Raw genomic sequence first — 17,593 nt, forward strand, 5'->3', positions numbered from 1 at the left:
ATTAGAGGAGATGAAGAAAAATAAATAAATAAATAAAATGATCCCACGACATTATAACTTGATGAGATGTTTGTCTTCAACAACACTATAATTAATTTGATATTTATGTCACACAAAACTATTCTAACTCAGTTATGTTTTATTATATAGATTTTATGAGAAAAAATAAAATTATTTGAATAAAAATATATTATTAATAAATTAAAGTTAAGTAATTTATCTCGGCCATGTTATGAGTGCTTCAGTTGGTCCTCATTCCTCACATAGAGCAATAAAATTCAGTAGATCTTAGAATTCCTTAAAGCTATACATATGTTGATGAAATGGTTAAAGTCTTCAATCACATTTATTTTTCTCATAAAGATTTAAAAGGTATCTTTAAATAGGCCCACTGACTTAGTCCAAAGGAAAAACTCTTGCTACATAAAAGGTTACCTTTTTAAAAAAAAAAATACATTTTATACTATGGAACGTAAAGAAGATCCAAAATTGTCCGACCCAAAGAAAGATCCATATTTATAACAATTTAAGGCTTTGTGGGCCAGTTGGGCTGAGGCCCATTTTTTTTAATTCAATTTAAATATGACTCAGTTGGGTCGAACCCAAGTCTAGCATACTGTATTGGACCCAAGACCAACTCACAGAGTCAAAATCAAAGATATTTTCTCTAGATTTCATGGTCTCCAACAACCACTTTTCTTCTAAAGCTAGTGTTTGTTACAAACTTTCCACTCGGCTCTTTTCCACTTGTTTTTCACCAACAAATTAAAGCAATCAAAAGTGTTTTTACTATTCTAACCTTTCTTTATTTTTAATTTTTAATAACTAAAGTCAACCATATGCAGGGCTAGGATTTTATATTTTTGCCCCCATCATCATTAAAAATTCCCAATAAAGTCTTTCTTTTTTGTAAAAATAAAAGTGAACCTTGACCTAGTTTTGGAAATTATTAATTAGACCCTTGTTACCCTCAAAAGTTCTCTACAGAATTTAAAATGAAAATTTACATTCCAAACCTTAATTTGTTAAAAGCATTTGAGAGGTAAATAATCATTAAAACCCCTTAGTTTAGGATAAAACTATGCCACTCTAAAGATATATCTTGAAGATATTTCAAATTTGTAATACATGGACATTCCTATTCTCAAAAGATATTTCTAGAAATCTTGATATTAATATATTATTTTATCATTTGATCATCTTGATTGGTAAGAGACATAAAATGATAAAATACTATCAATACCTTATTATTGGAGGGTGTTTGAAGTTTACTCAGTTTTATTGAAAATAAATGTAACTTTTGATGTATGGACTATTATATCCAAAACACTCTCGGGAAATCTATAAATAGAGAAGGCTCTTAAAACTTTAACAAGCAATTCTCAAGCCTAAAAGTTATGTCTAAATCTAATCTCATCTACTTCCTCAGCCCTTCAAATACTCTCTCAAAATACTTGAAGAAGTATGGCTCAAATGACATAACAGTGCGCAGTGTCATTTAGACTTTTTTTTTTTTTTATAGGAATTGCTTATTATTATTATTTTTTTTCTTCTTCTTTTGTTATCTTAGAAATCTTGTGTGCAGACCACCTTTCAATTTCATCTAAAATAATCAGTTAAACCTTGTTTTAGGAAGATCTCTAAGCAATGGACCCAAAAGAGGATGGAGGAGGGGTATCTTAAATCTAGAACCTATTTTATTATTAAATTAATGCATGAAAGACAAGATGAACATATCGATGATCTCTTCCTAGAGATAGACACATTTGTTTTTGCCAAAATTCAAATCTCACCATACAATAAATTTGTATTCATGTTGTATTCATATGGCAAAAAGCTAAGATGAGACTCTTCTATGTGACTATATCTTTTTTCGATTTTTCTTATAAATAATATCATCCATATCTCATTCTCTTATATTTCCACCACTTAACATATCTCCCACATTAACGAGACTATGTTGTTAAAAATATTGGATAGATTAAAAAATTGGACTAACTTGGTGTAGACGATTTTTCCTTATGTGAAAAATATTTGAGCAGATTTCCAATGGAGAAGAACCCTCTCAAAGTCAACTTTCTGCCTACCAAAGGGCAGATAAATATTTAGAGTAATTTAAGAGTTATAGCCTAAGAAAGAGACATGTGTCTAGATCGACAAAAAATTGGGGACAACTCCAAGGCTATAATTCCCAAATCAACGCTACAAATGGATTGATTCTGTTTTTTTGTTGAAAGAACCACCTTGAAGTCTAGTTCATCCTAATAAAAAATCTCCCCCATTTGGAGTTGATTTTCTTGAGTTTTAACATAATTTCTACCCATGTGTCGGCAATCTAGATTACTGAATTTTCGTGTATCTAGATTTGAAGCGACAATGTCATATTTCACATTTGCAGCAAAACATTTTTTTTAAAAAGAATTTTCCTTGCATGTATAAGTCAAAACATACTTGCTCAAAGGTTTCCCATACCTATAGGAGCGATAGGAAAACTTGCTTGAAAATTGACTTGTTAACGTAGAGCCTACATATTGTCCAAATTCTTTTTCGTACTTACCATCTCAAGTTTTCAAGTTCTTTTAAAAACAGCCAAGTTCTTAGGTAACCATCACGATAATGAGGAGCGTGGTGTGCCTAAAATTTTCCCCACTCTTTAATCCAATCTCTTACTCAAATCTCTATGGTTTGACCATTATGAGTCATTTTTTTTTTAAATAAAAAAATTTCAAAGGAAATTTCTATTTTGAGTGACCATTTACTCCCTAAAAAACTCATGAATGGTGACGACTCTTGAACCCAATTAGTTTTAATTTTCTTGAATGAAAACTTCATAGCTACAATCTTTTTATGCAGCATGTATCCGTGTTCTACTGAAATTTATTGAACTTGTACATCACGTTCCTCAGAGACATTTTTAAGACAATCAAGGGAACTTGTAATAGATGGTGCTTATAGACATTTTTAAGACAATCAAGGGAACTTGTAATAGATGGTGCTTATAGACATTTTTAAGACAATCAAGGGAGTTAAACTTACTTTTTAAAATTTGATCATACATTTTGTGCTGATGAATCTTTAGAAAAGGAACACATTAAGCAACTCAACTATTATCTCAGTGGGATCACCATTTAGAGCATTTTAAAAATCTCTAAGAAAAGTTATTTACCCATCAAATCCAATATAAACATGAAACCTCATGAAGGTTTGTGAAATTTAGGATGATATAAGGGGCTCGACTATTAGGGGAAAGAATAAGGCACTTTTAACGGTAATTGTAGGGTACAATCATATTGACAAAATTTTCCGATTTTCTAAAAAGTCACGTGCAGAACCTTCCTTCTGCCTTGCAGCCTTGATGCTCAGTTCTATTCTCCTGCACACCCGCTCTTGCAATGTTAGCCGGGAGGGAGGTGCTTTTTCCGTGTTTGGTTTGCCTCCTTCCTTACAGGGGCAGATATAGAGTGGGGCCTGTGGATATTTTGAAGACCTGAAAATCAGAGTTCCAAATCTTAGGTTTTAATTGAACCAAGTTAGAACCATGTAATGACGTCAAAGGTTTTTTGATTTTATGATACCTTAGTCGAGCTGCTTTGTCCAATCAAAAGGCGCCCATTCTCGTGCAAAGCTTGCAACAGCTTGCTTTTGTGTCTCCAGTGACTCATGCCTCCGACGTCGATGCATGTCTTCCTCTGGTAATTGAAGCATGCCTCTTATGACATCGAGGCCTAGACTACTTTTAAAATGTTTCTCATCGTCAATTACATGAACGAAACCCCTATCTAAACCAAACTCTACAAAGAAGTATGGAAAATTCTTGGGAATTGAACCACGCAGACCCTTCTCGGTTGTGTCAATCAGCTTCTTTGCATTATGTTGGCTCCATTCTTCTTCAGCTTCATCTATCGCCTGAACGAAGACATGTTCTTTCAGAAACAAGTTCAAGATAGACAAGGAAAAAAAGTAAAACAAAATAAAATATTAAAGAAAAGAAAAAAAGAAAAGAGGCACATTCAATGCTGAACGAGGAAATGAAGGGTGACATCGAATTACTAGTCTATCAAACATTACTTTGGTCAGTCAACACAGTAAAATGCAAATCAAGGTATTTCCTGTAGTCAATGTTAGTTGATAAACATGGGCATAATGTATTCCATAGTTAATAAGTACATTTTTAAAACACTCTAGTTTATATTAAGTGTTTATTATATACCACAAAATGAACAAATTGGAATAAACTGATATGTAATAAATAAAAATATCATATAATCAATGCATGGGTAATATTTGGCAGTATCCAGCTAAACTAAATTACAATAAACAAATTAAAACATGTAAACGGAGTTTCAGAACAAGTGCCAAAGATGTGATTTCCAAATACATCTTAACCACCAAAAGAACTAATGGTTAACCACCAAATTGACCAAAAATCTCGACTTACTAATCTTCCTTATATAAGAAATTTTCCTGCATTTTTTTTTTTACTTTGGTTTTTCATAATATAACCCTCTATAATTTCATCAAAAAGGAAAAAAATCATGTAAGAAAGAAAAAAAAAGGAGTTTCACAATTTCATTGCAGAAAAACAGTTTACAGATAATATTCAAGAAGAAACTATCAAGCAAAATGTTTGTGCTCAGAAAGAATGAAACTAAATAAAAGCTGACCTTCTTAAAATATAGAGGTGCCTGCCTTGCTATATCTCGGGGTAAAGGAATGCACTCGACCAAGCAATGGCGACGTTGTTGTGCCAATCCCATCACAGTTTCAAGAAACACAACATCCTTCTCTTGTTTGCCGAACATCATAATGAGGCATTTCTTGAAATTGCGAATTTCCTCCCACACATCATTGTCAATGTTCCTAGTGGCTGACTCGTGCTGTAAATGGGCAATAATTTGTTAAATCAAAGTGCAACGTGAAAACCAATGAAAAGAAAACAAACAAATGTTAAATGGAACAAAGGTTTCATTGAGAAAACATGAGAAATATGGGAGAAAAACAAGTTAAAAGGGATTTGATGGAACTCACCTGCATCGGTAAAATACAACAATGGCCTTCCACAATGGATTGTAATTGTGGTAGCATCAAATATGTAAAATTTGCTATTGAAACAACAAGATGCCTTGGCCTCGTTGGGTTCTCAAAACAAAATTGGCAGCGTTCTTGTTGAGTCATGATGCCCTTCATGATATTACGGTTCTCGGATAACTTCTCGGGTACACCTCCCCTCTTCCGATTCTTCTTTTTGCTTGGATCATCATCAAAATCATACTCATCATCTGCTCGACCAGATAGGCTATACTTCTTGTTCTGTACTATTTTTTGTGCTAGATGAATATCGACATCATCCTCCTTTTTCTTTTGCCGAACAGATACGTCTTTCATAACATACCTACATGCCAAGGTCAAATCATCATGTAGTAAAAACAAAACATAAAACAATCTCAAAAAAAAATAAAAATAAAAATAAAGTGTCCCAAGAAGAACTATCCATGATGGTGAGGTCTTTAACTTTGACTTGAAAAAAATAAGATGTGTATAATACTTGTCAACCAAGATTACTGTTGAAGATTGTGTCATTCAGTTTCAAACAAATAACAAAAGGTTACAAAAAAGATAAAAAATGCACAAGCATAAAACTTACGTGCTTGCTCTTCTCTCTGTTCCCTGGCTAGCTAATTTAGAACCACTGTCCTGCGTCATCCTAACGATCTCTGCTTCTTTCTGTGACAAACAAAAAGTTTTCAAATTATGTAGAGTAACTGATGCATCAAATTTGACAATCTATGTACGCATTCCTAATCATTTCTTATGATTCATGTATGTGTAAAAGTCAAAAAAAAAAAAAATCATAAAAAATTGAGTCGTGCTGGGGTGACACAGGATTTACTGTGATTCTCACAATTCTGTGGAGATGCATACATAACCATAGATGGTTTTTACTCGTATTGCGAGGAAACACATCTATGGTTATGTGCACATCCCACGTCAGACTTGTGAGAATCGCAGTAAACACCCTATGTCATTCCATCATTTTCCTAAAATATTTCACGACATAAAGAAATAGTGGTGCTCCCTATCAAACATGTATTCTACTGGAGGTACATGATTTAAAGTATTTGGAAACATGTAATTGAGTATTACAAATTGAAGTATAACATGAACATGGTGTTGTATGACCCCACTTGACAGATGTGCAAAGAAAATTTATTGCTTTATTGTTTTTTATGGCAAATCTTTGAAAGCACTTTATGCCGCAACAATTCTTTTTGCCTGAAATCCCATTAGGAAGTTTCTGTTATCTTAAGTGCACCCTTGGAGTGCATGAAAGAACTTGACAACTGAACAAAAATAATGGTAAATACATGTATGTGTGTGTATGTATATATATTTATGCAAAAATAAAGACAATACTACATCAGAGTAGGATAGTTGTCTCACCATAAGTTTTTCAGCCTCTTCATGCTTTCCTTTCATACGAAGTTGCATTGCTTTAGCTGCCAACTGATTTGCACTCAAAGTTTGCTTAATAATTGGAGACTCTTCACGATGTTTGCTAATGCCGGATGAAACCAAATCTAGTTCCGTATGTTCAGTTCCCTCAGAATTTTTATGAGAAGAGCCAGCATCGGTACTTTGTTGATGAGTGACTTCACGCATAAAGCTTCCATCATTCTCAAACTTATTTATGCTTGACGCCGCAGCAGAGATAAGCCGAGTATCCTCAGTAGAAATATTTTGGCTCTTTCTCTTTCTCCAAGACAATGAATCATGAACTTTAGGCTCCCTCATTTCAGAATGTCGAGAAGATACATCCCTTAAGTGCTCTCTCTTGCCACTGTGCACCTTTTCATTATTCCGGTTACTGTTATCATCTGAGAAAGTTTCTTGTTTTTCCATTACACCTCTCTTCCTATCTTTTATGGCATTCAAATGAGCACGAGCAGGAGCAGCTCGAGATTTTGCAGCAGACACAGCCAGGTGACCTACAGAACCCCAACGTTCTTCAACAACCTGTGAAACATGAGACACATAAATCAAATGAAAGAGGCTAGAATATTTCTTGCTTTATATATATATGAAAGGAAAGTCAATGCACCTCTTGCAGCTTTCGTCCTTCGCGACTTGCTTGCTCTTGTGCACGCTTCAAAGCTTTCAGTCGCCAACTTGCACCGCCATCTCCAACAACTGATGAAGGCATTAGCTGATTCCCACTATCCTTAGTTGGGTGTAAATCTTCTGGGTACCCACTTCCGTCATCTTTAAGATATGGATTCAATTCTCTAGGATTTGATTTTTTTACCTGGTAAGCCACAAGGTAAAGAAATATACACATAGTTTACAATACAATTGCAAATGAGGTAATCTATATATTCAGAAATATCAAGACAGAAATCGAAATCTGATATCATATAATATTATATCAAATCTCTTTTCAGATCAATACCTAGCTCCAAACCAGAACAAACATTGAATATTTTCATATCAATCCTTACATTCAAACAGCTCATATCACATTACATAGTGGGATTACATACTTGTAAAAACTCAATTCAAATCGAGAAACATGTTCAGATCAAAAGTCACATTTGATCAAAATATTCAGAAATGAGATCAAAATTGATTCTTAGTAAAACAACAATAAGCTCAAATACTGGATTCAAAATTCCAAATCATAGTTGTAGTGAATATCAACCGATCAAAATTTAGAGATTCAAATGGAGCAATTTTTTTATCAGATCAAATCAAATTTGAATGCATTTCAACCCAATAAATAAAGCACATGCCAAAAATCCTAATTAAAATAATTAATTACTTATCGTATCACACAAAACACCTCCAAACTCTATTGGCGCTCAACACCATGTACCCACCATTCACCACAGCACAATATGCATCTATTCTACACCTCCACTTAAAAAATGCCCTTTTGTACCATAATCATATATACACAATGGCACCTTACAACTACATTGGCACTGAAATGATAAGTAATATAATTCTATCAATAATCACATCTAACATGAATCTCATGACATTTACCAGCATCCACGGTCAACACTCTTTAAAGACACTACAACCTACTCTACCACATCAACAATCAACACTCTTTAAGTGCACTACAACCTATTCTACCTGAATAAAAACATCCACAACCAGTAACTCAAAAAAGATGATGACAAGAATTCAATACCAACCATACAGACCACCACAAATAAAATTTCTTTGCATGTATAAATTCCTCATTTAAGGTGGTACCTCCATTAATTTGGTAGGCAATTTCCTAACATGAATATATACCACTTTGGCCAAGTAGGTATTTAATTTGGGCCCTTATGCTAAGGGGTTAAATTAGCATATTATGTAGACTTTGTGCCTAGTTCATGTTAGCAGACTCTCTGGACCCTTGTGCTAAGGAGTTAGATTAGCACACTACGTGGACCCTTGTGCTAAGGGATTATATTACCACCCCATTTGGACCCTTGTAATTATTGGAAATAATCTAGTTACTATTTTAGTCCTACTTGTTTTTAGTAATAGTTTATAGTTTTATATTTAAGGGAAATTTTGTCTTTTGACTCTTTGATTAATATAAATTCTGCCAAGCTCTTACATAGTAAGTAGACTTACTAAATCTCTAAATTGCTCAGTAACTTTTTTTCCTACTCATTGTATTTTTCAGGACCTGACTTTGAGGATAATTTTTGCAAGGGGTATGAGAGAGATGTGTTGTACTTATTTGGATCTTAGCCTACTGTTGTTCTGGCTTCTGTACTTCCTCTGGGAGACACACGTTTTCATCCCAAATTCTAAACTTATGGCATGCTCGCTTCGGACATACTAATTTTCAACAATTATTTTCTTTATTTCCTGCTTTAAAAATTGCTTGTAGTAAACATAAATTTAAGTGCCTTGTGTGTGAACTTTCTAAACATACACATACTTCTTATATTCCTCGTATTTAATGCAATGTTTGATTTAGTTCATTTAGATGTGCGGGGGTCTTCCCTCGTACTGCTTTTAATGGTCATAGATATTATGTTACGTTTATTGATGATTATTCTTATTGTACTTAGGTTTATCTGATACGTTCTCGTACTAAGGTGCTTCCTATTTTTTGTTAATTTTTTTAAAATGATTCAAACTCGATATAATATTACAGTTAAATCTTTTAGGTTTGAAATGGGGGGGGGGGGGGGGGATATATATCCGATGGGATTCATTCCCATCTTCATGAATATGGTATGCTTTACCAGTTGGCTTGTCCTTATATTCCTGAGCAGAATGGGGTGGCGGAACTTAAGAATCACCACCTCATGAATATTGTTTGATGTTTTTTTCAAGGAATGCATATTCCTAATTGGAATATGGTAGTCCTCACTGCGACTTTTCTTATTAACCGCGTCCCGAATCACACCTTATAGGGACAAATGCCTCTCCATGTCCTTCAACTTGATACTATACTTTTCCCCATTACACCTCGCATCTTTAGGTGCACGTGATTTGTTCAGGACAAACCCCTAATTGCACAAAATTGGATGACAAAGCTGTTCAATACGTTTTCTTTGGTTACTCCTTTATGTCAAAAGGGCATCGGTATTATGATCCAGTTTCTCACCGTATTATACACTTTCTTGATGTTACTTTCTTTGAAAATGTTCCCTATTTTCATGTCGCATCTACTTTGCAGGACTCTTCTACCTTGCAGGAACTGTCTCCTATAGTGTTGTCTTCTCTAGTCTTTTCTTCATCTTCATTGACGCTTAAGGTCTATATTCCTCACCCTCGCCCTCTTCCACATTTGCCAACCTCCTCTTTGGATTCAGATATATCCTTTCCTCCCTTTACACCTATACCTATCCTTATCCCTTCTATTTCTGACTCTCACTTGCCTATTGTCATTCGCAAAGGTAAGCAGGGGTGTGACATATCATTCTATTGTCCAGTTTGTTTCCTATTAAAGTCTTTCTTCCTTTTATCAGGCCTACCTTGCAACTACTGATTTTATTCGCATTCCTCGATCTGTATTAGAGGCTTTGCGAGACCCTCAGTAGACTACAACTATGACTGCTGAGATAGATGCTTGGTAGAAAAATAATACATGGGAACTTGTTACCCTTCCATATGGGGAGCGAACCGTTTGTTGTAAATGAGTCTTCACTATGAAATATCTCACCAATAGGACGGTTGATCGGTATAAGGCACGTTTTGTTGCTAAGAGATTTACACAGACTCCTAAAAAAGATTTTGGTGCTATATTTGTTCTAATTGCCAAACTTTCCACTGTTCAACTTCTTCTCTCTTTAGCTACATGTCACTCCTGGCCACTTCACCAACTCGATGTGAAGAACGCCTTTCTGACTGGTGATTTGAGTAAAGTTATTTATATGGACCCTCTCCTGGATTTCGTCTTCAGGGGGAGTATTCTAGAAAGGTATGCCGCCTTTTCAAATCTCTGTATTGCCTGAAACAGTCCCCGCGAACATGATTTCAACGTTTTCTGAGATTATTTTATCTATGGAGATTTCTAAATGCCACTCAAATCATACTTGTTTTGTTCGTCAAGGAGTGGATGGTCGTTGTACCATTGTTTTGGTTTATGTAGATGATATTATTGTGACTGGTGATGATGCACAATAAATTGACAGAGCTAAGATGCTATTGGGTCGTGCTTTTTAGGTTAAAGACTTGGGTCTACTTAAGTACTTCTTGGGGATAGAAGTGGCTCACTCTCACCATGGTATTTTGCTATCTTAATGTAAATAGACATTGGATCTTCTTCAGGACACTGTGATGCTTGGTTGTTGTCTTGCTTTGTCTCCTATAGATCAGAATCATCGTATTCATGTTGACTCTGGTGATCTTTTATCAAATCTTTCTTATCAGAGACTTGTAAGTTGTCTGATTTATCTAACACTAAACCGAACTTGTCATTTGTAATTAGTGTGATTAACCAGTTCATGCATACTCCGCATACTTCTCATCTTGAAGTAGTTTATCGCATTCTTCGCTATTTGAAGTCGCGTCCTGGTCTTAGGCTTTTCTACTCTTCCATTGTTCAGTCTCATTTGTCTTGTTTTACAGATACTGATTATACTGGTTCTCTCACAGATAAGAGATCTACCTTTGATTTCTGTACTTTTTATGGTGATAATCTGATCACTTAGAAAAGTAAGAAATAGAATGTGATGTCTCACTCTTCTGCTGAAGTTGAGTATCGTGTTATGGCCCTTGCCACATGTGAACTAATTTAGCTTCGATATTTGCTGACAAGTTGGGATTTTCTGTTTTTGGTTCTTCTACTTAGTTCTGTGACAACAAGTCTACTATTATGCTTGCTTCTGACTCAGTTCTTCATGAAAAAATTAAGCATATTGAGGTTGATACTCACTTTCTCAAGGAGAAAGTTTGATTTTGTGATCTTCAGACAATCTTCGTACCTTCTTCAGATCAGCTTGCCGACATGCTTACGAAGTTTGTTGGTTCCTCTATCACTAATTCTCACCTTGACAAGCTGAGTTTAGTTGATATATTTGCCCCAGCTTGAGGAGTATTAGAAATAATCTAGTTACTATTTTATTCCTAATTGTTTTTAGTAATAGCTTATAATTTTATATTTAAGGGCAATTTTGTCTTTTGACTCTTTTATTAATATAAATTCTGCCAAGCTCTCACATTGAGATTTGACAATTACTTTTCCATAATTCTTCTCTAATAAGGAGTCAAAATTAGTACACTATGTGGAACCTTGTTCTAGGGGGTAATAGTAGCATACTATTAGGAACCTTGAACAACTAATTTGAATTTCGATTATCTGTTTTGTTTCAGAAGCTAGATTTCAGAATTTTATTTCTTTCAGGTATTTTGATCCAAATTTTGGACCAAGTATTTGATTTGACTCAAAGACTTTATTAGATTTGATTAGAATCGAACAATCGATCTAAAATGCATATGAGGTTTTGGAAAGTACATTCCTTTATCTAGAAGTTTCAATCAAAATACCATTATTGTTTGATTTGTCACTCAATGAGATGGGAGAGGAGAGACTACTAATCAATCTAGAACATCCAATCAATCAACACATTATCCCCTATGACCAACATTGCCTTGATTAGATGACATTAAACATGTAATTTAGAGGCATTTCTCTAGATTGTTATTGTAATTTGGGTTATTAATAAAAGAGTAAAAAATGGGATGTTTAGGAACTTAGGACCATCCCAATCAAGCTAATCTTTGGCTCATAAAATCTTTTAGTTGGGGCCCATTAAATGAATGTTGAAGATGATTTGCCCTTTAAGTCAATATATTACAAGTCAAAGTTTCAAGTTACTTAAATTAACTTTATTTGACTAACTTTTGAGAGAAACTGAGTGTTCAAACACAATTGAAATATTCAAAACCACTTCACTATGATAGTCTTTTGCCCTGGTAATTATTGATTACGATAAAACTGAATAAAGACATTAGAAACTAGAGACTCCTCTTCAACTGTTTGATACCAGAACATATAACACATAATTTCCAGTACAGTGGCCAATGTTTAATATATGCTAACTGTGTTTGTGAATCTTGGTGTTAGTTTCATCACTTGAAACTTTAGACCTTTTAGTTGAAGTCCTAAAGTTGCTTCCAAGAAATCAATCTGGTGACGATACTGCTGACTGACTTGATACCATTACTTTTTTTCTTTTTAATTTTAAATCAGCCAATACATAATGATGTTTTATAACATCATAAAACAAGAAGAAAGGTCAATGCAGGGATGCTAGATGATGAATTAAACTATTAAAAAGTAACGTCTACACAGAGCTTAAGCACAATGCTAAAAAAGAAAAGCCTAAATTAAAAACAAAAAACAAATGTTTTAAATGTCAAAAAGGCTTCTTGCAACTTTTATAGAGAGAAATCTTACCTCTTCAACTTGTGGTTCCTCCAGCGAGACATTAATTTCCGTAGGCATTTTTGCTGGATTACTTGAGGGTTTAAGCATCCACTCTAACCCCATTTCTCTCCTCACAAGTTCTTTATCATCTTGGGGATCAGATCCTCTACTATCATCTACAAAGGAAAGTAATTAAAATAATCCTATTTGAAAGCAAGCCTAAATGAACAAACAACCAAACAAGATATACCTGATGAATCCTCCCTTGCCATAACCTCTTTACCCTTCCTCCCCTTTTTATGATTTCTCTCACGTTTCCTACTTACCCCCCTTCGACGCTCGTCCTCACTTTCAGAAGAAAATGAGTTATCATCTACAGAGAAAGGTAAGTAAAATGACTGCCCCATTAAGTTAAAAACAAGCCATAAAAAACAAAACCCCAAACAATATATACCTGATGAATCCTCCCTCGTCACGACTTTTTTACTCTTCCTTCCTTTTTTATGATTTCTTTCATGTTTTCTACTTACCCTTCGACGCTCATCCTCACTTTCAGATGTAAATGAGCCATCAGAATCAGAAGAATAACGTGTCTTAGTTCTCTTTGAACTTTTCTTCAACTTAAAATTACTCTCTTCATCGGTTGAGCTCTCGTAACTATCATAGTTTGAATTCTTCTTTTCTCTTCTATGCCTATTACTCTTCCTACTACTTGATCTCTTCCTTTCTTTTACTTCCAAATCACGACCCTTTAAAATAGAAAATATTAGGTTTCTACTAAACTTATTAGAGAAATTTAAAATTCAAAACAAATAATACAAACTTACCATTTTAATTTGATCCTAGGATGAGAACTTTACTGCAGAAAGCAATGTTCCTTTCTTTCTTCAAAATTCGAAAAACACTTTGATTAGTAGAAAACAACCACAAGTCCACAACACTTTGCAATATCAAAAACCTTAGAAAACATAAACCTAGATTTCCAAATTTGGAGAAATTACACATTACAGTAAGAATTAGAAGCGATAAAACCATAGACATAGACCTAAATTACAATGTTCTATAAACAGAAACCCTAACTTGGAATATCAATTCACAATTAAAACCCTAAACTAGAAATTAGAATACAAAATGACTACTGTGATTGTGATTCGCTCACCTCAATTACTCGTCTGAGGTCCAAGATCAACTGCGAGTTATGGGAAACACAAATCGATAACTTAGATCAACAAAGAATTATTATTTTTTTTTTTTAAATCCCTATCGAGACAAGAATTGGGTTAGATTTAGGATTTGTGTTTCAGTGATACTGCAACTCCGACCTTCAAGAAGCAGATTTTATCACTTGTTTCGGCTCTCCAAAATCCAAATCCAAATGAGTGCTGATAATATGATGGACTTTTGGTGGACGGACTTGATGCAAGCTGACGTGAAAGCACGTAACTTATTACAACAACAAAAAAAAAAAAAAAAAAGAGAAAAAGAGAGTTTCTCTCTCTTGCCATAGTGAAAAAAAGAAACTTTCAGATCTGATCACCATGTGACATTCAAAATCATGATCCGATGAAATGGGGTTGTAGAGGATAAAATTATATGAACTTAAAAAAAAAACAGTTATTTTTCACCGTTGAATTTTATTTTTAAATGTGGGTGCTTGGTAGCTGTCCGTTTTATACACCATGGATCAAGCTCGAAAAATAATTTTTTTTTTTAATATAAATATTTTCATGAAATCTAGATGTCTGTGTTGTTGGATTGTCAATGTGATAATCAATGCGGGCCCAACGATTCTTTTTAAGATTTGAAATCTAAAAAAATAAATATGTGGGCAGAAAACGGGCAAGAGAGAAACTTTCTCTTTCTATTTTTTAATAAGCTATGTGCTCCCACGTCAGCATGCATCAAGGCCGTCCACCAATAGTCCATCATATTATCACCACTCAATCCAAATTAATCTTCATTTTGGAGTCGTGATAATATGACTCGTCAGTGAAATATATACAATACCATAAGAACATTCCTCTCAGTGGTTTGAAGGAGGATCGTGAAACCCATTCTAGTGATTTTGAACAATGAAATAATGTGGAACTTTAACAAAATTGATATAACCCAGGTAGAAAACATATGGAACTTTGACAAAGCTGATAAAACTTTTCAATCGAACCAACCATTAAACAAATAAAAAAAAGAACCCAAATTTTCACACCAAACAAAACAAATTCACAACAAATAATTAAAAAAATCTCATAACCCTGTCGAAGCAACGAATTTCTGTTGTTTGTCATGAATGTTTATGAGTTTTCGGCCTAAAATATTTTCAAATAACAACATAACCCTATCGAAACAACGAATTTCTGTTGTTTATCATGAATGTTTATGGGTTTTACGCCTAAAAGATTAAAAGAAACAAACCAACAGATTCATAATCATAAAATCCCTAACCTATTCTTAAATTAACCAACATATTCTTACAAGAATCAATATGAGGAGAGAAGAGAAAAGAGAAAATCGCAAGAAAAGTTCCGATCGACCTACCTATGAGTAGAGGACCAAATCGCCGCTGCAATCGTCGGAGAACTCGCCTCCGTAGTCACCCGAGGGAGGAGATACTTTTGGAGGGAAAGAGATCTTCTCTTGAGGCCGCCAATCGAGGGTTCCAAACGAGAGAGACTCTCTCTCTCTGTCTCTGTTTTGAGGTTTGAGTAAAAAAAATAAACGCTGAGGGTTTTTTCACTCGTGAGTGTAATATTCAAACCGCACAACACAAAATAACGGAAAAAATTACTCTCCAAAAAGACGAAATTGGAGGAGCCCTAAAATTTTATGATGAAATTTTTTTTTTTCAATTTTTTTATACATAAAAGTTCTTAAAATCTCGTCTTTTATAACCTGTGGCCTGAGATCATGTCTTGAGATGTCATAAATTGATGCGGTTAGAATCCACTCCAAGGTGTGTTAAGTAACAAATTAGTCTCATCAATTTGAATTTTGTGACATGGATTTCACTCTAGGGTTTGCTCGATAACAAACTTGATAAATTGAAGTTTGGTATGTAACAAACTTCATAAAGTAAGGTTTCCTGAGAGTAGGCCTGCAACTCAAGCAGGTAGGGTATCAACCCGTGCCCAACCCTAACTTTATAAACACCAACTTGCACCCCCCCCCCCCCCCCCCCGACCCGACCTCGAGACATGAAATGCTCAACCTATTCCCAACAAAAGTTGGGTTGGCTATGTATCAACCAATCACTTGATATATAGAATTGATAGCAGGAAAGTAGAAAGACATTGAAATCATTTTTAACCCCCTAAGGGTTTGTGATGGCCAAGACCACAAATCACGAACAATAATTGAGTTGTTAATCGACCAAGTTTGGATTGGATTGGTAGAAATCAATAAGAAATTTATCATACTTTGACATTGTCTAACATCTAAAAGGATTAGGTTAGAAATACAAAAAGAAAGGGCCCGTGTGGATACAAGAGCCAGAAGTTCTTAGAACATAAGTACTCCCAAGAAGTACTTTTTGAAGTACTGTCTGGAATAGTTTTGACAGAATTTTGTGTTTGGATGCAAGTTTTGAGAAGTACTTTTGACAGAGTTTTGTATTTTGATGAGTTGACGACAGATATATCGAGTAAAATGAAAATCTCGTGAGGGTATAATTGGAATCGCAACTTATATTTGACAGAAAAAATTGCTCAACGCAAAAACAGTTTTGAGATGTATTGGTCTCGGTACTTCTCTCAGAAGTATTATTTTTACTCTTTTGCAGAATTACTTCTCCAAGTGCTTATGTATCCAAACGATTGATATAGTGTTTTTGACTCCCCGTAAGAGCCAGAAGCACTTGAAGAAGTCAATCCAAACAGGCCCAAAGATTCCATCCAAAAATCCCTAGCTCAAAATCTAAACACATTGTATTAGGCTTTTACAAAAATACAAAAAAGTAAAAGGTTGAGAGAAAGTGTAGAGAGAGAGAGAGACTTACTGGCTGAAAAGTTGAAGAATGCGATGGTCGAAAATGCAATCTTGCAAAGAAGAAGTTTGATATGCCGAAATAGACATGGCTTAGGGTTCTTCGAGCAATCTTTGAGTCTTGCTTATGGTCTGTGAGATTGTGATGTGATGTGATATGGTAGAGGTAAAAAACAAAGCAAAATAATAAATAAATAAATAAATAAAACTTTGTCAAAATAATGAAAAAAAACCTTTTATAGTATATCTTATAAATCGGGCAACCCGATTTTAATCGATCAAAATTATTATTGCCCGAACTTGAGCTTCTTATGCTCATACTTGATCAAATATCGGGTTGAACCTGATGGGTTCAAGTTTGACTCGCCCGAGTTGTAGTCCTACCATGGAGTTGTTAGAACTCTATAGACATGAGATGTTCATTTTCGAACTTCAATGCTACGTTGTTTGGAGTCGCCACCATTCTTTTTTGGAAATGGGTGTGAATGGGCACCCGAATCAATTTTTTGAAAATCATTTTTTCATGGCATTGTAGTGACTCTCATTCATGGAAAATGTATAGTCTACCTAAGATCTAGGTAAGGGGATTCGATTGGAGAATGGGGAAGGTGTTAAGCATTCCATTCTCTCCACCTAAGGTGGTTACCTTTTAAATTTGGCTATTTTTGAAAAGAATATCATAACAATAAAAATGCATGAGATGCATGGAGTGGTGTGTGCATATGGTGA

The 17,593-nt window shown here is 34.5% G+C and overlaps 1 protein-coding gene across 1 annotated transcript; it reads right to left on the reverse strand.

Moving 5' to 3' along the window:
- Window positions 1-3,174: 3,174 nt before the first annotated feature.
- Window positions 3,175-15,628, reverse strand: LOC147383064 (CwfJ-like family protein). The gene is made up of 12 exons (XM_086427807.1): window positions 15,422-15,628; window positions 13,714-13,771; window positions 13,341-13,635; window positions 13,137-13,259; window positions 12,917-13,062; window positions 7,100-7,303; window positions 6,442-7,014; window positions 5,645-5,724; window positions 5,029-5,392; window positions 4,665-4,877; window positions 3,576-3,906; window positions 3,175-3,487 (listed from the first exon to the last, which is right to left on the reverse strand). Exons 2-11 carry the CDS (start codon window positions 13,714-13,716, stop codon window positions 3,577-3,579), a joined length of 2,331 nt encoding a protein of 776 aa, XP_086283933.1. The 5' UTR covers window positions 13,717-13,771; window positions 15,422-15,628; the 3' UTR covers window positions 3,175-3,487; window position 3,576.
- Window positions 15,629-17,593: the final 1,965 nt, after the last annotated feature.

This window comes from Akebia trifoliata, chromosome 16 (genome assembly GCF_017979445.1).
Source record: "Akebia trifoliata isolate Shusen 1 chromosome 16, ASM1797944v1, whole genome shotgun sequence".
Lineage (NCBI taxonomy): Eukaryota > Viridiplantae > Streptophyta > Magnoliopsida > Ranunculales > Lardizabalaceae > Akebia > Akebia trifoliata.

Excerpts from the sequence above, each read along its gene's own strand:
- LOC147383064 (XM_086427807.1), bottom strand. Across the intron at positions 7,015-7,099 it reads AAGGACGAAAGCTGCAAGAG|GTTGTTGAAGAACGTTGGGG; the intron begins GTGCATTGACTT and ends CATGTTTCACAG. Across the intron at positions 4,878-5,028 it reads GTTGTATTTTACCGATGCAG|CACGAGTCAGCCACTAGGAA; the intron begins GTGAGTTCCATC and ends GCCCATTTACAG.